Source organism: Rhopalosiphum maidis, chromosome 1 (assembly GCF_003676215.2).
Source record: "Rhopalosiphum maidis isolate BTI-1 chromosome 1, ASM367621v3, whole genome shotgun sequence".
In the NCBI taxonomy this organism is placed as follows: domain Eukaryota; kingdom Metazoa; phylum Arthropoda; class Insecta; order Hemiptera; family Aphididae; genus Rhopalosiphum; species Rhopalosiphum maidis.
The window spans coordinates 33,034,525-33,060,992 of NC_040877.1; the positions used below are offsets into that span (position 1 = coordinate 33,034,525).

General features: G+C 29.2%; 1 protein-coding gene across 2 annotated transcripts in view; it reads right to left on the reverse strand.

Moving 5' to 3' along the window:
- Positions 1-13,833, reverse strand: part of LOC113548322 (neurogenic locus Notch protein) — a 48,735-nt gene extending 34,902 nt beyond the window's left edge. Inside the window, exons 1-2 of one of the 2 annotated variants that reach the window (XM_026949139.1) lie at positions 13,424-13,833; positions 7,535-7,622 (exon numbers count right to left, since the gene is read on the reverse strand). In XM_026949139.1, coding sequence (XP_026804940.1) covers positions 7,535-7,622; positions 13,424-13,514 — 179 coding nt within the window. In that variant the 5' untranslated portion in view covers positions 13,515-13,833. The remainder of the gene's footprint in view (positions 1-7,534; positions 7,623-13,423) is intronic. The other variant, XM_026949140.1, reaches the window with a different exon arrangement.
- Positions 13,834-26,468: the final 12,635 nt, after the last annotated feature.

Genomic DNA, 26,468 nt, shown 5'->3' on the forward strand with positions numbered 1-26,468 from the left:
TAAAAAGATATTTTTGTTAATATCAATGCTTTTAAGCGCCACCACCAAAGCGGCCACACGCAAATGAAAAAATCAGTAAAAATCGTGGCTATACGCTTTCTGGACAAAAGACGCAGTAGTTAAAACCGAAGCTGAAAATTAATGACTTGAAGAATAACCCAATACAACACCCCTCATATTATATTCGTCCAAATTACAGGAACAATTTAGCCGAATTGTCTATGTAACATCAGTTACCTACCCGCCTCTTACAACGTAAATCATGTCATGTTTAGAGATTTACTTTTAATCAGAAACTGTAACCCTATTTATTCAAAACTAAATTGTTTTAATGTAATATATTATGTCAAACTATAAATAATCTATACATAAAAATATAAATTTAAAAATTATAATTATAAACTAACATAACATAATAAGTAACTAAAAATAAATAAGACAACGTAATAAGAAGTAACAGCTAAAAAAAATGGTCATTCAACATAAATATCTTTTATAAACTTATAAGCTAGAATATTAATCAAATAATCAGTAGGTATAGCAAACCAAGATATGCTAATAAAAAAATTAATATTTCTGAGAATTAAAATATAATTAAATCACCGACTAATCAGTAAAACATATAAAAACTTTGTATATATATAATGAATATATAGTATTTGGTATTATATGTTATAATATTTAATTTTAATTTTGAACCTTCTCCACGAAAAACCTATTGCATGAATAATTGATTTAAGCCAAATAAAATAAAAAAACAGATCAGTACTATTTTATTACCTATATGAAAGTTAAGAACAACTATAAAAATAAAACATTCATTGTTTTCTTTGAGAATATAATTAAAAATGTGCTGATCCAAGTTATTTAAAACTATTTTATTGTGCCATAATAATCACTATAATCAGCTATATAAAAAAATATTTAAAAATTAATTATGTAACCAATATGAATTAATTGACCGACATCTAATATTCAACGAAATAGTTTAAATCTTTTTAATATTTATTTACTTTGATTATTAAATAAGTAAACGTCTATATAACTATTATTTTGTTATGAATAAATTTACATTTATTTTAAAACTTAATATGTTATCCCTTTAGAATTTGATCATTACAAAAACCGTCTGTTTAAGTAAAACAATGGGCCCGCGTCTTCATTGTCCTCCCCCTTCTTGGTTATAATACATTATGCTTGACACAGCATAATTTAAAGGATCGATGCTTTGCATAAATCAATATTCTTGCTGACCATGGCGGTCTAATGAAAATCTTAGAACGTGATGATGGGCTAAGCATAAAACTACAAACAAAAAAATTTGCGTATATCTTTTAGTGTGCATCCTACGCAAAAATCCTTTGTTCGATGATACCCAAAAAAAAAAAAAATAAAAATAAAAAACAAACATGCTGTATGCATACGAAACACAATTGTACGTGCAGCTATTAGTACCCGGAGGTCACTATAAAGACACCACGAGTTGTGACCGTGTAAAGAATTTAGATTATACCTAACGTCTTAATATTTTATAATAACTAAACAATAATAACCAAACAAAAATTTAAAAAAAACTTCTAAACATTTTAATAGGAATGTTAGAACAAAAAAAGTCCGATTATAAAGGTACTAAACATTTTGTTTTTTACCCGTTTTTCTAGCTAACGTGTTACATTTTTCCGTACTAAATAACCCTTAGAAGAAGGGGACATAATTTAATCTCTCCTTCGCGCACGTCTACAAAACCAGCTCAGTTGATTCGATATATTGCAGGTTAGCCTTCCAGCACGTTCGTGTCGGCTAGTCTGAGACATAAAGAATAATAACTTTAAAAAATAATAACAACGAGTACTTGTTTTCTTGTAATCTGGTGAGAGGTCATAAGCGCTCTCGTGTGTTATGTCTCACTCCGGATTTATTACGACTATAACATACATTTTTTAAACGTGAAAAAACAACAAACCCCACTTATCATCCGGCCAAGAGTGTCGTTAGAAGTCACTTAACACAAGAGTCTATCCCCTCTTCGTATGTAATATATATATATAATAAACATTGTATATTATGTATGCCTAAAACGTCATATGTCTCTATATGATTGTAATACACACGGTAGGGATTTCGTATGGACACAAAAATTTCGCCATCTGTTGGGCCGACCGTGAGAAAAAGCTTGCCGACAAAACTAGATGTGTCACATATGGGGACATAATGTTTTAAATCAAACTGTATTACATATCGAATAATTAATAAACAAAAATAAAATAAACAATCGGTAAAAATATTTTAACAGTCATGATTATAAATATTTAAAAAACAATATTGCTTTACCAAGTATTCCGTACAATATTAATTTCATTAGATTTTTTTAAATTTTATTTGTAACAAACAAGGACTGTTTCATTAATAAAATAAACACTTATTATATAATAATTACAGATTAACTAGAAACTATATATATATACGAATGATAAAATACATTTGTAATTGTCAGCAACGAAATCCATAGTCTTGACGAATTTTTTAATACAAAACTAATGTACACAGTCATCATATTATTATCGTTATACAGTCATATACAGACACATTTCTGATGGGTCAATATGCACTTACTGATTTGGAAAGTTAAAACATTTCGGCACCGATGTCATATAGTAGTTCAAGTGGTATTTCCTAGCTATTACGAAGACAAACAAAAGTTATCCGTAACGTCACGTTCCAGTGATTTTACAAACAGATAAGACGGGGATGAGTACAGGCAACCACATAAAAAGACGCATACAGACCCCTCCGGGTCTCCCGCGCGGGCTAATGGCCATGCCGACCAAATTGCCGGGTCGGCTCGGTTTTCGCCCGGAGCCAAACCGCTCTTAAGTGGTTTCTATTTTTTTTCCTTCTTCTTCTTCTTCTTAGTTATCCGCCCCTCCTATCGGGCTTATTTTAAGTGGCACGTTGCTCCGGACCCGGAGTAGGAGTAGGCGGTACCGGGATGACAGGACCTCTAACGGATACATACACAATCATAATTCTTCTAGCGAAATGGACTACCTTCCGAAATTATAGGGGCCGCTGAAATCTCTTCGTAATGGTTTTTGTTCTACCGACGTTTATACGCTTCTATATATACACCTGCCTGGAACCTTTTTTTTTTTCAATCACATACAACACAGACAACTGACACAGTTGGAATATTTATTTGAAAATATATGCATGCATTTTAGGATATGTCACCTCATGTCCTGCAATACAATACAGAGCTTAATTACTTCAAAACATACTCGGTTAACCGTGACCAGATGGTTTGTACTCGAGGGCGTACGCTGCATGTTAAACTGCACCCTTTCATTGGTAAAAAAAAACACAGTGGGGATAGGACGACGTCGATCTGCCCAAAATCTCGTGCATTGTATGTGACGATAAATATTTCTGTATACACACACACACACACACACACACACACACACACACACACACACACACACACACACACACACACACACATATACACATACACGTGACAGATACAATGAACATCTCTCACGACTCGCATAATATAATATCTTTGGTTTCCTACGAATAATTATTATGTTTGTTATAATAAAAATCTAAAATACGTAAATCCCTAATCGAGCAACGGTATTACTACGTACCTGTATATAATATAATATATAATAATAATAATAATATAATCCCTATTGTTCCGGGGTACGACGATACCTCCTACACAGATAATTAGCTAATTAAATAAGAACATCAATTATAAATGTAAATATTTGTATGAAATAATCTAGTGTTTCGTCAGTTCTTGAAAAACTACACAGTCCGCTTCCGTCCAGTCGGCCGGTTTCCATGTTGTAAATGAGGATTTGCCAGCATAACTATAATTACATGAGTCATTACGTATATGTAGGGGCCTAAGAGTGAGTACCACGACTGCCAGTGCTGCCGCAATATACACTAACTGACACGCAACTCATTTATACACATACTTGTGCGGGATCTCAATAATTCGGTATACACAACGCATTAATATAAATTACAATCTATACTTTATGTATACGAAATACTTTAGACAAATTCGAATACATCTTTTTTACGAATGGTCTTGTGAAAAACGTGTAAAAAACTGGTTTCTCCGTAGGGTTGAGTGCCAAATGGTGTTTATGGTGCACGAGGGCGGTTGATCATTTTTTTATCGTTGAATTAGCCCCGGGGAATATACAGGAGGGGTGCAATGGTACGGCTCAGAGACTTCAATTGTTCCAACCCCCACATATATTTCAGTACACAAACGCTCGTAATCTAGTTGCCCCTTCTTCATACCGTATGTCAACCGATTTTCAAAGGTCCAATGACTTGGCGTAGTGTTATTCGTTACAAATCGAGATAATCGATGACAAAACTTCGAAATGATAAATTAATATCCTATACAATTTTATTTCTATCGCATATTAAAACTACAGATAAAAAAAAAACATTTAAGTTTTTTCTTAATTAAGTGACTATATATAACTACACACTTTTTAACAACTGGATTTTTCAGAAAGTACGCATTAATTCATTAAATAGAAATTCTATTACCTCAGACATGGTATACGTTTATATTTATATTCATACAAACGGTTATAGTAAAAACCAGTTTTAAAGCAAAAACTTTAAATGTGTTTTTTAAACCTCCAAGTATCACTTTAGACATAGTATAATTTTATTGCACCAGAACACGTCAACAGGTATTAGCAAAATGTCAAACTAATTTTTTTTACTATCTTAATTATTCGAGATTGCATTTGAAACAATACAAATGGCAACGCTGTGCATAGTCATTTCAGAAGAGCCCCCGGAAGGCTGTGCGCGCGTAGCTGCTGCTGCTGTTCACCTGACCAGGTACTATGGCCGACTGCTCTCCGTGGGAACCGCACGGACCGTGCCCTTTCTCTTCAAGAAAAGCCCCGCAGCAAAATTAAAAATAATAATAATAACAACATAACATATCCAATCGTTGCCATTTTATTTTATCTTATTATTACTCAAAATATTCGCAGGTAATTAAAAATATACAAAAAATAATAATAAAAAAAACTGAAGTTATATTTTTATAAGAACATTTACATACCTATCTTTATACGCTAACATTGTAGTTGTTATGAATACGATGTCGTTAACAAGTCAACAAAAGGCACGGGCTGTAATTAAGGCCGACCCTATAGTGTAAGACGCCACTATTCGGATTACACCAGATTGATTTCGAGGACAATAAAACGTTGGGTCGAAGAACGTAGAAAAACTTATACGAATTATTATTACCGTCTTGTGAGAGAATCTTTTTAATAAAATTTATCATGGTGGGTATATGCATATGAGTTTTGTCATTACCGATTTGACTCGCACACACAACGCATCCTAAAATGTAAATCGTGTTGTTGTTGGCGCTGTTATTAGTAGTAAAAATGTGACTTTTTTCTTTCTTTCTTTTTTGTTAGAGTTACCTATTAGCTCCCACAATACACCGTGCATAATGTAATTTCCATCTCCCACGAAAGAATGCCAATCATAGAACTCCCGAAGTCGCCTCTGGTCAGGCTCGATATCTATCGTATGACGTCATTTATTTCCCATTGGAAACACTCAATAAAATTTGATCAAATTTTAGGACAATAAAAATTCAAATTTTAAAAAAAAAACTTAATAACTATGAAACATAATGTTTTCGTTGGGTATAATAATCATAGTTATTTCTCTTACTAATAGTTATACCGATCGTCAATAAAAATGCAATAATTATTTTTCCCATACCGATGGGAAGCTAGGGATAAAAAAATATTCGATTAACTTTACAAGACACATGCACAAGATAATCGATTTAAATTTCTAGTCTGGTTTTTCTTTTTGTTCGAAGCCACAACCCGGCAATGTAAACAAGAGCACTATGTGTGTTTTACTCTGCGGCATCCGTGACAAATTGTATTATCTTTGGTCAACGATCTCCTCCATAGATGATTACTGATCACCACGTTTTACGACCAAAAATTCAAGGTTGCTCGCCCACGCTGTTGCTGCGATGATTTACTGATCTTGGTAGGACTTTGGACACGGTCCACGGTACTATGTGTGTGTTGTGTACATTGGTATAATATATAGAACTATAGAACGACGATAATTATTATCCCGGAGGAAAGCAAACCTTCTACAAAACGAGTTCACTTTATTTTTTTTTATTTATAGTTGTAATCCAAAGAGTGAATTAAAAAAAACACAGCGCAGACAAAGACGTGATAAAAAAAAATAAATACATTTAAATTAAACATATTATTTTTCGAATATGATGTACTATATAGGCATACACGGACAGACAATTAAATTTCGGGAATAGGTTAAATAAGAAAATATGCTCTAAAATATAAAACCTGCCTACAAAAACAAAATACAACATTGATAAAATAATAATTATAAGTACCACCGACGTCTTCTTCACCAAAACTATTACACATAAAATATATTTATATCAATTGATTTATTCGATACCATGAAAATTAATCAAATTCTATACTTTACATGGAATCGTTTTAAATGAATAATATTCAAACAATTTCTTTCAGTAATTGCTGACCGATTTATAACATGTTTATGGTTTATTATTTACACCTTATTCCTTCTCGGCGACCAGACAATAGATAATTGTAATTTAATTTAACTTAACCGAATCGTCAGACATCTAACTATTCAAACAACATAATGTCAAATAATTTAATAATAATGATAACAAATTTTGGTTAATATTAAATTCTTTGCTCATAAAATAATAAGTTCAAACGTATAATGAATGGTTGCATTCAAATAAAATATATCCATTGATTACCAATACATTACAGAATTTTGATTGGATGTTGTAAAACATAAATAAATAACTGAATAAGATAGCATTTTAACACATTTATATTTATATTCACATCTCTGAATGTAAGTATAAATTTATAAAAAAAGAAAAAGTAATATACACCTAATCAAAATTATCTTAAAATACTTTAAAAGAAATCATAATTATGTATTTTAACATACTTAACGATGGTCGAATGATAAAAAATTAACAATTATCAGATCACGTTACAAAAACACATCACATATTATGTTAACATACGATCGTAAACCGCTCGAGTTAGTTATTTCGCCATAAAAATATATATTAGTTCAACGCTATTAAGTTATAACGGTTTTTTTTTTAAATCAAATGCAATCACGATGATTCCCAAAACCAATTGAACTGTATATTTTTCCAACCCTCGCTTCATTTAAATTGACTAAAATTTAAATGAAGTATTAGTAAGTAGGTAGTTATTATTTTAAAAACACGTTCGGTCAATGACTGTTTTTTTGTTATTTATATTGTTTTTACAATCGATAATTAACCATGAAACGATTTTCGTATACTCTCAAACTAAATTGAGCCATCTCGGCATTCGTGCACGGACATTGGTAAACACACAAAAAACAATGAGGACTCGACGTTTTAAAACTAATTGTCCTTTACTGTACTCACTTGCAAGCGTATTCTCCGGTCTTTTTCATGTAACAAGAACCTCCGTGAAGACATGGGTTAGGCGAGCATGACACAATCCCGGTAGACCCTAAAAATAAAAAAAATAATTAAAATAAATATTGTACATCGTTTCTTTATTTTGTTTGTGTATGTATATAAATTAGCATATTTCTCTGAAAGAGTATATTGCGTTTTGTTTGTTCAGCGTTAAAAAAATGAGGACATTCCGGGACACACCTCTCTGTGGTCAAACAACACCTTGATTATTATTTTAAGTTAAAATATTAAATACGTTGTGTACACACATGGTTTTTAAAAATTCCTGTTTGACCAACGAATTCTTTAAAAATGGACACACACTGACTCAGCATGTATAAGAGCAAAGGGTTGTAAAACTTTATTACCACGAGAAAAAATATATTTCAAGAGGGCAGATTATTTACAATGGGTCGTCCTGGAACGAATTGGTTATGTTCCAAGAAAGGGTTAACAATAACGTGAGAAACCGTGTCGCAGGGTATCTGTAAATAATGGTATCGGTCCTACACACGACAACCAGTGATTTTTGACCTAAATCTGTCAAAAATACATCATTATATACTTGTATTGACCAAATCCATGTCACGTGTTGGTGTAAGCACGAGTTAAAAATAAAAATTTTAAAAAAAGAAGAAAATTCAATTGTGTCGCGCGATCCTTTAGTGAGCCCGCGCCTGGCTAAATGATGAACTCATCCGGTCCAGGCCCGGGCAGGAAGTATTCCATTAAGCGATCGTTAATTCGCCAACAGCTAGGCAACTGTCCATGATATCATCAAGGCGGCAGCAGCGGCAACGGTGGTGGCGGCGGCGGCTTAATAGAATGAAATAAAAACGAGTTGCTCAAATATATATATATATATATATTCAGTAATATACACATACATATAATACACTAGTAGAAGAGTGCAAAGACAAAGAATCATGGCCCGGTCGCAATTCAATTCACTCAGTCCAAACAATGCGCCCAAGCGCAATAATCATTACACACAAATACATGATGGTACTTTTTTCTTATAGTTTTTTCTTTATGTATATATGTATATAATAATATATATACATAATATATTATCTACCGTTATTAATTTTATGGCGCTGTTGATGAACCATCAAGCTATACACACAGTGCAGTTTTATAGACATTAATAATATATAAAAATAAGAAATTAAAAAATAGAAAATCAGAGGCTACATTCAAACACACACACACACACATACTGTCTATCTTTATACGTTATGTATAGTATTGTTGTGTTGAACACACAGCCGCCATGCAATAACCGACCGGATTGAATTGAACTTGTGTATCAGTGTATAGTGTACGTACCGATGTGACCACATAATACAATACAGTATTATTATACATACTTATATATGTATAATATGTAATATACGAGCGGGACTGGCAACATGGCGGATGGAAGACGCGTATATTACGTATACGACTACAAGACCACCGAAAACCTTGGCTATTACTACCTGTTGTTCGTAGTCGTCGCCGCCGCCGCCGCCGCCGCCGACGACACATTGGGCTCATACACGTGCTATCATATATGTCACATACACATCGCCACTTTTCATCGACGAATATAACCATTACGACTATGAACTTTATACTTTTATGAGATATTTAAAAACACTTTCAAAACAAAATAATTTATGAAATACTACCTATAGTAAGTACTTAATTGATATATTATTAAATACATAATTTCGTTGAAGAATGAGTATTGAGTGCAATACAACTTATATTATTATGTAAAATTGAAGACTGTACACTAAGATTCGAAAAATTAAAATAATACTTAATCACCGTATTGTACATATTATTTATTTTTAATGTATGTATACGGATTTAAATTTTGAACGTAAAATGTCCTGGAAAAACATTTTCCATTTTCCATTCAACTATAAACGTAACTAATGTGGCTTAGTAATAGGCAATTATACAATAATTTTAATTGGAATCGATCATTAATATTATTTTGAAATTAAAACACATGTAAGTGTAAATCGACATTCGGCCCATTTTAATTGGAAATCCAAAAATGCAAAAATTATCACATCATAAATGTCTAACACGTCACTACCGAATGAGACAATTACTCATGTTAAGAAAATATATTAAGAAGATTTTAGTTCAACAACTGGTATAGAAAATACTATGAATATTAAATACCAATAATACAATAAACAATATACAGAACATACATTTTATTGATGTTTTCCTAGCAGGTTTTTATACCACCGAGAAATACGGTAATACAAGTAAATCTACATAATCAACTTAATACGGATTATTAATTAAGATACATAATGATGTCATCTCTAATAAAACTGTTATCAAATAAATACTAATGAGCACCTACCTAATGGCAAATTAAGTCTCCAAGAGAACACACAAGGAGAAGTTTAAAAAAATATATTGTGATTTGTAGTTTTTATCTGATTTATTTTAAAGCAATTAAGTTATTGAAACAATTCAATATAGTAAACACGTTTGTCGCTCTAATTAATCAACTAATAACTATAACTTTTATAGTTTATAATATATTATAAAAATAATTAATCTTTAACTACTTTAACCAATGAGTATTATATACTGAATTAAACAATTAACTGTAGAGAAATATATAATAAAGATATTATGTTCATGATTCTAACACACATGTGTATTTAGATTTTTTTTCACTTATTTATTAACAGATTCAATACATGATAACGACATCATATTAACATATTATTCACGTACATTAGACAATTAATTAAGAAGTAGTAAACGTTGTAAGTAATAGAATAAACAACTTCCAGTTACTACAAAAAAATAGAATTAATAAACATTTAAACTCTCTAATAATTAGTGACAACGTCGTGAGAACAAAACTAAACCACTCATTTCGTAACCAGTCAAATTTGTTCGTAGACTTAAAATACCTATATCATTATGTCATTTCGTCTTAAGTAACTTTTTTTTTTAAATCGTCAGACTCAAGGGCTGTCTATGCTCTGCTTTCTCGTTACCTACAAGTTACAGTACTCATACAGATAAAAGTACATTTTATAAACGAAAAAAACATAAAAATAAATCTGATACGATCAAGTTCTAATCGGCCTTTATCTGTATCTATATGGTGATTGGTGGGCATAAAAACAAAGCATATTATGCAATTATAGAACCGTAGTTGTTGTCTACAGATGGGAATCAATTAATTTTCGCTCAAATTTGCTGATGTGCGCCCGTGGATGCCTCGACTTCTGGGACGTAAACACGAGGCGGGTGGAGGTTATAGTGACTAAAGATCATAGAGCGAACCGTCCGTATAAGACTAAAACGCGGAACACGGGGTCTACAGATCGAGTTATTTTGACGCTGTCATCGCATTCGCATTTGTCGATCACAGCGTGCTTGTTTTGTTTATGATACGATAAATTAATAAAAATCGCCCAGTCACGAGCGCTCGCATTTTACACCGCCACCGCTGTACAGTAAACGCGATGATGATATTTTCTCGGCAGTTTTTAAGTCTTTTTTTCGGCTTCCACAGGTTTAGGTACCTCATTGGTAATATGAAATTAATTACATGTTGTTCTTATGTATACGACGTATATTATATAGGTGCTATATAATATATTAGATTAAAAACACCGCTGCCGTCAACCGATCGAATCGACACACGAGGGACCTCCGATTTTCGGTTAAGTCTCGTGTCCCGTGTTTTTGCGGCGCTCCGCATGAGGCCACTTGTTTGCCGAACGCGTGTTGGGCGGACGCCCGAAAAATACAGTGTATACATAATATGAAACAGCTGCAACTTCATACTCGGTGGCGGCGGTTACGGCACACATACCGGACGGAGGAGTGGAAAACGTAGTGAGCTGTGCAGGGTGAATGAGAGTTAGAGAGAGACAGAGAGAGAGAGAGAGAAAGAGAGGAGTTCGTCGTCGTCGCGCAGATGTTCCGGCGGACGGGCGGCCCGTCGAAGGCGGCGGGTAGGGGTTGTTTTGTGTGTGCGCGGCGCGTGAGGGTTTTTCGGGCGCCCCGGCGGACCGTGACGACAATATTCACCCGGCCCCCGTGCAGCGATGACGGCGAACAGGGATACCCAAAGCACTGCACCCCGCCGACCGGAGCGTTCTAGACACGAGTACTTAGGTGGTGTGCAGTAGTAGTAGGGGGGAGGGCGAAAAACCGTTACGACCGGCCCCCGACAACAGAACGCGAATTTCTAATGCGGGCGCGAGTCGATATCATGATTATTATTATTATTATTATTATTATAATTATTATTATACTAACGTGCGCGTGCATACGCGATATAACGTGAAACACTCGAATATAGGTATATTAATTATTGTAATATTGTAACGATATTATACGGAACCTAAGCCACACCGATGTATCTACTATGCTTTGGTTTGAAACTTCTATTCGCTCGAGTCATTTACGATAAAATGTATACTTGTAGCGGGTTAGTTGACCGATCAGATCAGCCGTGTAAACAAACACAATATAATTTTATTTTACGGTTTAAAATATTATAGTAGGTATAAATATAAATAATGCATTAATACCGGGTACGGCGCGCGTCTGACGAGACGCATAATAATAAACACTAATTGGACGATAACAATGTTACGCAGACTGGAGTGTGTATGTTTGGTCTGGCGTGCAATTCACCAGCGGCCGCACACTAATTTAAAGCCAATGAACCAATTTAAATAGCCGATGTACTTATTAGTTATTATAGACGCCAACGCCGCGCGGTCACGGTTGACTGTAAAATTTATAATAATAATATCATCGTCGTCGTCGTCGTAAAACAGTTTGTCAATCGAGCGCGTTAATCGCGCTGCTAAGGTTCGCGTATGCGAATTCGCGTTATTGGGCACATATTGGGAACACCTGAGTCCTGAAAGTTATTATTTTTTTTCGGTTTCATTGTGGTCCAGCTGTATAATGATGATTAAAGATGCATTTACTCGATCGACCTGTCGATCATCGATGTAACGACAACTGCCGTACATACACGCGCATGTCGAGGCTGATGTCACACAGGCGACTTGTTGATCGATATCAGTATAAAATATATGCGTACTACGTTATACAATGATGTTTTTCAACGGAATAATACAGATTTATTAAAATAATTTAGACTTTTGACTATTGTTATTATTATACCTACATGCCGAAAATGTCAACAAACAGCAAAGCGATAGCGCTTGCGTCTTTGCGACGCCGATAACTCTGTCCAAATTTCAATCTGATTACGGTCTAAACTCGTAACGGAGTATCTAGTAATGTTCTGAAAGTTATGACAAACGTATTTTTACTAAATCTACCACCGGAAACGTCTGGAATCCAGCGTTCAAATCTCTAAGGTCAAAAGTCGCTAGTTGCATAACGCGTTCACAACAATCACCATTCCGGTCAACTAAAACTATATTAAACCAAAATTTAAAGCGTTTAAAACAACCATCAAAAAACACATTTATACACAGCACTTTTATTTCCAAGACGCCTACGAAAAATTTTGGGTCACAAGATTTTTGATTAATGAAATTGAAAAAATATATATAATATATTAACGAAAACGTTACATAATATTCAAAGACGCATCATTATAAAGGTTCGAGTTTTGACCCGTAACAGCATGAAAGCGATCAATGACAATAGGCCAGGTATATACCCGGTGCCGGTCGGTCCAGGTAAACGACGATTTTATTATCAAATGTTACACAATGTACTTGCATAACCCGTAACCCGTATGGATTGCTTTTATCAAAAGCACAAAATCATTTTTCTTAAACTATTTTCCATGTACCTAATATTGTTATTTTATTTTTTATTTACCTGATGCTCCATCGAGTTCCGCAGCTAACGTCCAGAATGCCAACAGTATGCACGTACCGACAAAAGTCCGGCCTGGGTTTCTTCTCCTCATGGTTCGTCGTATTACTTGTCGAATAACGGCGTAATCGGCGCACCAATACGAGGTATAATTAAAATTAACAATAATAAAATGTTATGATGTTTATCCGAACTCAATAGAACACATGATTACCGTCACGCGCGCACTTTTTTCACACACGAACAACAAAATTACGCAACCGGCCGACGGAACAAAAATAATGAATAAATCTATATATATTTATTAATAAACACACAGGCGATTCGGTTTAGAACTCGAATATTATTTTATTATTACTATCAATTAAAAAAAAAAAAAATTGTAAATGCGGCTCAGACAACAACACGGAGCGCACGACACGACGGATTATTTGAAACTGGCAGACAGTCGGACCGCCATGAAAAATACCGATGCCGTATTCGTACGCCGCGGGATGGGGGCAAAGGACGCCGGATGGGACACCGAGTTTTGCTCAGATTTACTCACTGTTTTCGCAGGAATGCAGCTTTGGGTGAAACTAAACACTTTGACTGTGAAAATTCGAAAAAAAAAATCGGAAAACACACGAAAACAAGTAAAAAACTTCGGAACTGCTCTCGTGGGGTCCGCGGACTGGTTCCTTTCTTCCCTTGGGCGTCGTACGTTGCGCTGCCTAGCGGACGCCGTACTCAACGACAACCACCTGCTCTTTTCGAATCCATTGGTAACCAAAATGGTTGGTAAGCTTAACTCCTTGTGCTTTATTTTCTCCATCCGCCGCCGCCGTCACACATGGTTGAATCGAAATACTGAAAAATAACACGAAATGTGCGTATGTAAAAATTTCAAACGAAATCGACCATCAGATAATAGAAGTACGTACAATTTTAATAATGCATACCGATTGATTTTCTATTTCGCACAATACCTATAATTTCTACTTCATATAGGTTATTATATAAGATTAATATAGGGCATAGACGTTCAGTCATTCAGTTTTTATTCGTAAAAGTTCTATTTGAATAAGAAAGTCAACAATGATCGTAGGTCTTTATTTATCCTGCTTTCTACCAAAAATATTAAATGCAGCTTCTTCTTTAATTTGACAGATTAAATATTATCATAATATGTTCGTATAATATTAGAATCTGGTATTATAATCGATGTATAACTTTAAATACTTATACGGAATATGAATTACGACGGTTTTTTTAATTATATTCAGTTTTCCGTTTTATTTAGTTACCTATATAACACAGAGATCATCGTTATTCTATTGCATTATTTTACTGTTTCAAGAAAAATATATTATACATTTTCAAAGTAACAGACTTTTAAACCTATAGTATTTATAAAAAAAATTAATTCACGTGTTATATAATATATAGGTATCTATAATAATTCTATATCATATTTTCGATTTTTAAAATTAAATAAAACACTGAATTATTCAAATTAGCTACTCATGAAGTTAACTATACTTTAATAACTATTTATTTAACATTTTACTATAAAATGTCATGCATTTAGTAAGTACTAAAAACCTGTATGGATCGGGCTTGGGTACAACTAGCTTAATCAATTATAAATTTTAATCAATTATAATTACCTAACTCATTAAATAGTGGTATATAATATAATATGTCATACGACTATATAATATTATAATATACATATAATATATAAATAAATTACATAGTATTTAAGTACAAGTTAGTACCTAACTAAATAACCTATATTGTTTGAGATGAGAATTATGAAAATATTTTTTATGTCTTACTATATAATATGATTTTAACCATATCTAATAGCATAATATTCGTGAAGTGAATATAACTTACAATATCTACATGTTACTTATTTAAATTTAAGAACTGTCTCGTAAATTCTAAAATTGTTCAAAATCATTTACGTGAAAATGTTTTAATTTAAATTTTCTAATTTTCTTAAAAAGCAAGTAATCAGTTACCAAAATAAATGTATTAATTTAAGTACACATCATAAACAAACGCAATTTTATTAATAACTACCTATTTACGTGTATAAGCGAAATTTATTTTAAAAAAAAACAACTAGTCATCCACCACTTTAACTATGGGCTTAAAAAGATTTATTAAATATTTTATTAGGTGTTAAATATTTATAACACTGTTGTATCATCATTTTAAAGTGTTAGCAAAGTTTACGTTTCTTAAAAAATTCCCATGACACTACACGATATAATACACCTTTTTAAAAAGTCAATCGATATTATAGTATAGTGACTGTAGTATATTTTGAGTGGACCTGTCAATATATTATGTTATAGCCGTTATAAGTGACCGTAGCCGTGTTATTTAGACGAGACATCCATAGTATGCCTAATACCTATAAATATTTTTTTATATAAAATCATCCATGTATCATATATAGAACCAAAATCAGGAGATATACAAGTGATAAAACAAAAATTCGATTACAGATCATTATTATGATTTATGATGTTCTGAAAATATTTCATTAATTCATATTCATTATAATTTTTAAATAACGAACATACTATCATTATAGTAGTACAACAACATTAACTACTCTAAAAACTATTCTGACAATCTAAAGAGTACAATAATTATTCGTCACATCTGATATAAGTTAATTATAAATTATAATACAAATTAATTATCATTATGTACACGAATGACATAAAATAATTTTATTTTCTGATTTGAAATTTGAGCACACTACACTTTATTTTCTTGTAGCACCCAAAATCTGGAACAGGAAATGCGGGTACTATAAAGAACTCCGATTTCGATATTATATTACAGACATATTATAATTACAACATTACACAACGAGTACTTGGTCGCTTTCAGTAGTTCTACTACCATAAGTCTTTTTTTTTTATTTATTATTTAATTTAAATTTATTTTATATTTTACATATTTACAAGTCTGTTAATTTGTTTCTAATAATCTAATCCCAAGAATTCAATATACAATTTGATTTATTGTTAGTTTTGAATTATTATAAAACAACTCGTATAGGTACACTTGTTTACACTATATTTTAATGAATCTGCTTATACACGATTTAAAGAACATTAATTGTATCTTCCTCCTTTTAGCATTTTAACAAACAAAAGTATTTGCAGTAAGCAATTAATATATATCATTATTCCTCATAGTTAACATTTTAATTTCCTTAAATACTTAAAATATTTAATTATATCAATTATTAATGTGTTTTTGATTACCTGTACATTCAATTTGAATGATAATTTCAATTATGGTTTTATTTTCTTCGAAATAGTAATATAAAATATAATATTTAAACATATAAATTATATTACATTAAATACCTAACTAGTAATAAAAAAATTCTAAAGACATCGCATTAATTAAATTAAATATATATATATATACATATATTTCATTAGCAGATATATATCATTCAGAGAGAATTAATAGTATAACTATAAATTAAATATAATACATACTTACTGTTTTTTTTTTTAATTTTAATATATTATTATCATGTCTTATTTATCTAAGTTTCTATAGTTCTTTTACATATATCGTAAATTTCCAACTTGCTAGTTTTGTTTATTACATAATTAATATTTTTAATTGTTATAGGTATATAAGTATTAACTATTTAAGTCTTTTAATCTGATATTAAATGTATTAATATTAATTAAATATTTTACTGTCTATGTTGAGTATTTTTTACCGCTTGTATTTCTTTAATTTCATACATCTACTAGATATATATGTTAGCTGCCCTATTCAGTGTGTATCACGCACATATATTATTTATGCACGTAAACGTTTTAGTAATTGAAATTTGAAAATATGTATTACATTTGATTAAGCAATATCTATATTATACCATATATTTTGTATTTCGTTACCGTCTACATTTCATTTCAGACTCGTAAATTATAGGTAGGTAGGTACTAATAGATGCCAAAAATTGACATGTTTATAAAGAGCGTGCTTCATCGTGATCATAATCATTGTTTTTCATATTTACTAAACGAAAGTTAACCTTATTAATTTTTGAAATTTAATTTTCACAATTTTCACAATTTAACATTGTTTTATAACATGCATATTGCATAGTACCAATTATTATCTATGTATAGTATACACAAATAAGAAAACAATGAATGACAATATCATAACTTGTAAACTTTGATAATATTATTTTAAGTAGGTAATAACTATTTAACATAATGTATATCAACCGTACTATTTTTTGTTATTTATAAATTTAAATCTTAAAAATAAAACGTAGACACTTATAAATAATTAAACTCAAACCCATTTTTAAATTAAAAACGATTGAATTGTTTTCTATAAAATACATGATGGTAATATATTATGATTTATGACTATGATTTTATGTGGATTTATTTGACTAATATAAACTTTATGATATTTAAGGAAACGATATTGAAAAAAAATATGTTTATAATACAGATTAAATAAAGATGTAAATAGTCATCAATATACATTTCGAGCATTATCCCAATTCGCAATTATCATGCTATTATATGCTCGTACTTTTATACGCTTGAAATAATATAATAAACTCATAACCGTGAATAACACAATTCATTACAATTTGTGTACGAATGAAATGGTATACTATTGCATTGTATATAAATAATAAACGGTCATGTTTGCGTGTGTACATAATGAATAATGATTAACTGAGATAAGTAATGGAGACAGTTTCATGAAAATAACCTGTGTCCGCGTTTTAATTGTACAATATAATTCTCGTTTAAATGTTCGTTTAATATACGCTCGTTTCTTCAGTTTCAATACTCATTATGCAACAAACATATAATTGTGTATTTCAACTTAGGAAAAAAATGTCGCCATTAACTCGGTATAGCTTGTGCCTTGCTGATGCCCCTCTGCCAACATACCTAGAAGATACATACAGTTATCCTCAGGTCGGTAGGTACTCTGGGTTGCTACCTACGCACTACTACTATACGGTCAATACAAGTTTACATTACTACGATAAAACCCCAATTATACACACATATCTAAAATATTTGTAGTCGTTAGATTCGTCTTAGTGTTTTACGTTATAATATCTTGTGCAATAATGATCAAATCGTTTAATAAAAGAACTAGCAGATCGGTTGTAACGAATATGCGACATTTAAATTACCAAGTGTTTTCCTTTTTCTAAAAAGTTATTAATTATCGTTCACCCGCCTCGTAAATAAAGTAATCATTATAATCACACACGGGTGTACAGACAAAATCTAAGTTATAACGATCTTGGGTTATTTTTATTTTATTTTTTAAATTATAATTATTACTGCTTTTATAACATACTCTATAGGATCCTATATGCTGTATAGGTATTCAGTCAATTGTGTGAAATCATTATCCTGAGTGGGTTCTTTATAAGTTATGAGTTTATAACTATAAAAATGTACAGGTGCATGCGTCAAGATACATTATTTTAAAAGTTCAAAATAATTTATAGATTTTATGACTCTTTGTAATATAAATGCATTGGTTAAGAACAGTGATTTGACGTATTCTTGAGAAAATAATTGAACTAAACAAATACGATTATTATAGGTATAATACAATATAATGTATTATCGGAGTATACTATATAATATATTAATATGTTCTTTCATCTTCATATATATATAGTTTCAGATACTATAGTGAATACCCAAATATATTATGAATAATAAGCTAATACTTTTTAGACCATTTGTATTGTGTCCAAATGATGATTAATTTTTTTGTATCTGTATACCTACTGTGACTCATAAAAAATTTTATGTGCAGAATTGTCTTCCACGATCACTAAAAAAAAATATTTTTTTTTTTCTTAGGCAGGCACCGTTATATTTTTATTGCACTAGAAACGTACATACTTTGTTGCCATTATTAAAATCCTGTCTGTGACTGTCAAAAATATTTTATAATAACTACATACTTTATAAAATATAAATATTTTGCATACACAGCAAGTATACCTGCAGAAATATAATATTTCTTCAGTTGTCGTAATTCATATGTTTTGTAATTTTAAACAATGCGTATAAATTGTTTAATTTAACTTGGATATAAAAAAATATGGGTATACTCGTATATTGTATATATATATATATATATAATATATTTATATATACAGGCTTATTTTAATTATAATGACTAATTTACATTGACTAAATATATATGTGTACAATGTATATATATATTTATTATATATTAGCTACAAAATATGCAATTCCTCTGTAAATTAGTTTTTGTTCCTTGTTTGGTACTTAATTTATAATAAAAATCACTTTTGTTTTATGTCTGACTTCATTTGTCTATAGTTCAAGATTAATATTAAAATTCAACTACTATTAAATTTATAAAATAAAAAAATAATACATGAATATATTAATTAGTTACTATTTTGTTAAATTGTCTACAATCTATAATATTACTAGTATCTAATCTTTTCTAAGAATAAACACCCAATAATCTTAACTATTTGTCAGTTATAATTTATAAAATATTAGGTATAATTTATTATACTGACTAATTATTATATTACAGTATCAAACTTTATGAATATTTAAAAATAAAAATGTGGTTTTAATTCTTATTTCCAAATTAATAATAATTGTGAATCAAACAAAGTTGTTAAAATATTAAATAAAACAACAAATTTTTTGTTTATTATTTGTTTAATAATAATATGCTGTGTATAGTGATTATTGATTATAAATTTAAAAAACTGTATGTAAAATGTATATTGGATTATTTTTCGACCAATTAAGTCCAAGCGAATAATTAAATTAGGTAAATTATTTTTAAAACATTGAATATTTCAATTACAGAAACCTTTCAGATATCTGTAACTACAAGTAGATAGTTTATTTTTCGTTGAAGCGAAATATAATGAAAAAACATAATACAACATAACTATTAAATAACGATCTTTTTTATTATTTTATTAATCTCCTCTATTATAACACTGATAATTATTTAGATAATTAAATTAAATTATATGTGCATTTATAAATGTATGCAGGAATAACAAATAAAAATGATTAGTATACCTAAAAAGTACCTCGTATTCGAAAAATTCAATAAAAACTCATTATAATTTTCTATTAATTTATCTTATTCTACATAATGTACAAAGAAAAGAAATAAAATGCATACCTTTATATTATTATTATACGCCTATACATTTAAAGTTTAAAAATTATTTTTATTCACGATAGTTACAGTTATTTAATATATTCAACTACAGTATATTTTATACAGAGTACAGCTTCCAATTACGTGCTTATAATATATAATAAAATGTTTTTGTTTTCCAGACAACGATTTGTTAACGTTTCTTAGTAAACCAAGGTTTTCATCTTGTTAGGCATTTTAATAGATTGTTTAATCCAGATAATCGTCAGAGTTATCAAGCCGCAACATCTATAGTAATAGTTTTTAAACTCAACAATGAATAGTGATTGACTTGAGCAGAAATTAAATTACCAAAAACTATAAACATCGGGTAGTTTTCTTGTATATCGAACTTATAAGAGACGTCGGTACATTTTTAGTTGATCCGATAAACATCGTTTGATGTTCGACGTAGTGTTTATCAATCCTGATTGATGCATAAATAAAATGTGTTCTTCGGGGTAATGAGGAATTGTTGGAAGACTTTTAATGCATGTTGGATCAAAATGATGAAGTCAAACTGTCATTAGGCTTAAAGTTAATTGAAAATCCGCTTTCTTTTTTAGACGTTTATAGTGTCATGTATATACTGAATGGAAGTTAAGCCTTGAATAAATGTACTTAAAAAGCAATTGTTACCTATAATATCAATATTCTTTTTCATAAAAATTACAAATACTTTACCTTGTTTTATTTTAATTAAAAAAAATTTAATTTTTCAAAAAATATAATATTATAATTTCTAAGATATAATAATAATATAAATTGTAAACTTGTATAGATCATAATGTAGTTAATCATTACGAAATATTTTGATAGACTTAGATTTTTAGATATAATAATACCTATACATAAAATACTATTACAAAAATGTTATTTTAAGATAACTTACTATAGTAAGTAAATAATCAATTATTTGTGTAATGAAAAAATATAAATAGAAGTGTAATTAGAATCTATGATTACTTTAAAAAAAAAATACCAACTCAAAAATAAAATATATTATATTCCTAAAGTAATCCGACATGTGAATTCAAATAATTCAATTACTTTTTAAATTACAAGAACTTAAACCTGCAGATTCTAAAGACTAAATATTTGGTTTGATAAATTATGCCCAAGAATTTTATGCAATCATTTTCATATAAAGAAAACCAGTCATCTTTCCAAACTATTCCAAATTCAATATCCATACAGATATACATATTTTATTAAATCACAGCCAATACAATAATGCAAAACATTACCAACTAAGATAATATTTTTAAATATTTGAAAATTGACGGTTATAATTTCACATAATATGTTTAGATACAATTGTATAGGTAGGTAGGTATTTATTTCGTTGTGGAGAGTTACTATAGGTAACCTATACTTAAAACGAATACATACAAATAAAAACATATGTTAAATAAATTATATGTATTATAATAATTATAATGAATTTATTTCCTTTGGTTATTGTGAATTTTGTTACTGTAAATAAATAGTAATATTTTTATTGACGATTATTATAAATAGGTACTAATATCACAAGCTTGGCGTTTAATTTACCAAAATTCAATTATCATACTTATCTACCTACCTAACAAATGTATGTATAAGGACTTTTGCACAGTCACTTGACAACCAAAGTCATAAATAGTATAATGCCAGTTTATAGTGTACACAGAATGTACATTTAATAATAGTGTAGACTGACTTTTGAGCCGTGACGTAAACATTGGTGCCCAAATGGCGTCAACATACACATGTTACGAAACGGATCACCGATCATCCATGTGATGTGATCTTGTATATTATAATAAGTCCACATTGAACACCTGATATAATTTTTTTTATTTGTTTAGTCTATAATAAATATTTATATTAAATAAGTACACACTTGTAATTTTGTTGTTCGACAAAATCATTATAATATAAATATTTACGTTTTTAACTGACCAATATATCAAAGGTTTTCAAATTGTATCATTATTTATAATATTTCATACAGTTATATAAGTTTATATGCCTGATATAGAATACCCCGATAGGTAAATCTGTAATATTTTTACGTTTTTAAAACCCTTTAGGCACATAATATGTATTAATATTTAGAAAAACATACAATTACAACGATAAATAATATACAAAAATGTTCATTATAACTATACATTGATTTGTATTTTACATAATATAGTTATTAGTCAATACAATGATACTTCATATTTGCTTAAAACTTACAAGTTATAAAACACGTTTCTTAGCGGTCATTTAATGAAAAGTCTTGTGCAAATATAAAATTATAATGGGTAATGATCACGTCATTTTACATAATACTTCTTAAGTAAATGTTATGGATAATAAATCTAAAAAACAAATCGTATAACCCACCTATTAATTATTTACACGGAAAGAATAATATCAATGAAAAATAAAATATGTTTACGTTATTGAATATTTATATTACAGATTTAAAGATATGTAATGTCATATACCAGCTAGGTATATGGCAAAAAATTAGATTTCATGTATGTTATTACTTATTACATATATCGTTAAATCTTAAAACCGGTCTCATTCGATTAGTCATGACGAACTATTATAGTGGAATAAAACAATATAATAAACCTATAGAGTATAGATACATTATAATTTAGTACGTTACTCGATGTGCCGTACACGTGATACGTTCATAAAGAATGAGGATACTAAAATAACGGCGTTGCAGTCCCATATAGTTGCTGATTACTTCGACCACGAGGTCAACATACGTATTAAATATTTTTTTAAACATAAACAATTAATATTGCTATAAATATGAATCAGGATTTATAAGTGTTTTTTCTAATTAATCGTACAGAATTACAAAAACTAATTGAATGAGTGTTACGTACAATATTTGTTACAGCTTGTAGATATTATCCTCGTCGTTGAGTTAATCTCTGCAATGGATTCCTATGAAAGTATATAGACTCGAAACATTATTTACAGTCGGTACAGATACAATATTATATTAACTATGGATAAATACAATTTAATCTAATATTATATAAAATGTAATTTATAAATACAATTAATAATTTTGACGAATCTAAACTTGAAATTTGAATCCTATTTGAAAGCTTAAATTTTAAAACCTTTATACATTACATTAAAATATAATGTAATCTTATTTACAACTAAACTACATTTTTTTACAAATTAATTATTTCATACAAAATTTAAAAAATAATTATAATGATATTCTATACTGATGGGTTATGCTTATACTTAAGTACTGGACTTCCTGTAATTTTTACTATATTATAATGTATAAGGAATATAATTATTTTTAAGTGTTTCTGAGTTAAATGGGGCAATCATATTTTGCAGTTGTTTCGCAGATAAAGTTGAATTTACGTCACTATTGCAGTTTTAAAAATTTTAATTATTATTTATTGATAACATTATAACTCATAAAGTCATAACTGTTAATCACTATAAATTGCAAATATTTTTATATTCCTAGAGAAATCCTAGTATAAAAACAAGATTGAATAAAAAAATTAAATTCTAAAATTACTTATAAAAGAAATTCAGAAAAAGAAATCCTTTTTACCGTATGTAATAAGGTTAAGTTGATTGATAATACCAGAAAATTTTGTATATAGTTTTTTTTGAAATTATTTTTTTTAGTTGAAGATAAAAAAAAATATATCATCAACTGTTGCAAAATTATTATATTCACGCATATAATTACAAAACATTTTCATCTAACCTACCTTTGATATCTAAAGATTATAATAATAATTATTTTATTTATTTAATTATTAACTAATAATAAACAGAATACGAGTACACTATATAAATATATAATCGTATATTAATTTAATTTTTAATATATCATGAAATATTTTTAAATTTAAAGTCTATATAATTTGATTTTAGATATATTAAACAAACATGTTTGTCATTAATATTAATTGTAATTTGTAAATTTATTTTTTTTATCAGTACCCTAGAAAAAATGATCAATTATAAATTTAAATAAATACTTACCTCATTCATAATTTTAAATTTAAAAAAAACACACTTATTATTTGATGTCGCAGGAACAGATGTTATTATTTTAAATCATACAGGCATGTCTAAAATTTAAATTACTAATACAGTAATACTATATTAAATTATTCCATTTAGCTCATTAAAGGAGTACAGTTTAAATGAAAACCATAAAAACACATGATATTCACGTGTACCTACATAACTATACTGTTATACTAACATAAACGTACTTGAAGTACATGACGTGTCGTCAATATTATACTTAGAGAATAATATACTTTTTAACAAAACAAAAATATTGTGCGTGTATATAATATTTTTTGGTTAAACATTGTAAGATAATCAGCCTCTTAATAATATGTATATACCGTATTACTGTATACTCGGGATATTTTTGTTTCAAGAAAAAACAACAATGTTTAAATGTTTTTCTTTTCAATAGTTCTATTTCAATTTGTCTGATTATTATTATTATTTTTTTGTTCTGAACAACAATTCATTTTATTATTGTACTTGTCCTCAGCAGCGCCTCGATTAGAATATCAGATAGAGTTTTTATGTTGAACGTGCTACGTATTAATATTTATGAATCCCAAATATCTGCAAGTAAAAAGAACACCCACGATAGAATACACTACTGTTTATTGTAAATTACAATTTGTAATATTATCTTTTGGCTTTTATATCCTTCCACATCTTTAAAATATAAAATATGATAAAATGTATTGTATTTATTTTTTAACCTTAACAATCCTAGTCACTAACATCTTTTAAAACATATTTACAAAACAAATAAATAATTAATAAATCCTTATACAAATTAAAACATTCAATTTACAACCTATATCGATGAATATTATCATTTTAACTCAATGAAATTTATTCATAATTATATAACAATCTTTTAAGTAATTTAATTAAGAACTGACTAATTATATTTTTAATAATGCATATCAAGTATAATATAATCACATGTACCTATACGTTTCAAATCAAAATTAATCCAATATATTTATTATAAAATTATTAATACTGCCTCGTATTTTCACATAAAGGTATAAATACAATACTTTTATCAACTAATATAAATTTAAATTATTTTTAAAGCTCAATTTATTGTTCCATGCTCACTGCTCAGAGATGTAATGAGGGTTTCGTTTCGGTACCATTAAAGTTCGTCTCTCACCAGTCACCATCCAAGCATCCAACCAATTCAAACAATACTATATTAAATACATTTTATTTATTAGTAGTAGTAGTAATTATAAATAAAAACTGGGATATTCACTACTTCCCGTGGTATAAATAAGTGTTTTAAAGTTTAAGCCGTTCAGCTTACTAAAATATATTTTAAATATAATTATCTACGTATGTTTAGAAAATTACAATACTTATACTTATAAGTAATAGTGTAAACCGTTCACGTCTTTATGGTTAATGGTTAATATTTTTTCGAATCACAATAAAAAATAGCTAATATTATAATTAGTTTGATGTAATTTTTTATTTAAATATCCAGTCTAATTAGAATTGGAACCTCAAAACTTAAGGCTATTTCATTATATTTTTGGAGGGAACTATAATAGTGTATTAAAAAAATTACTAATTAAACATACAAAATATAAATAAATACTAGGTATATAGATACTAAACCGATGTAGAAAGGGTAATAGTACATTACAGTCCTGTTATTGATCAAACGACATATGCACCAAATCAAATAAACACAAACAAGCAGTCTTTTTTTATTTAAATGAAATGTAGCCACTGAATATAA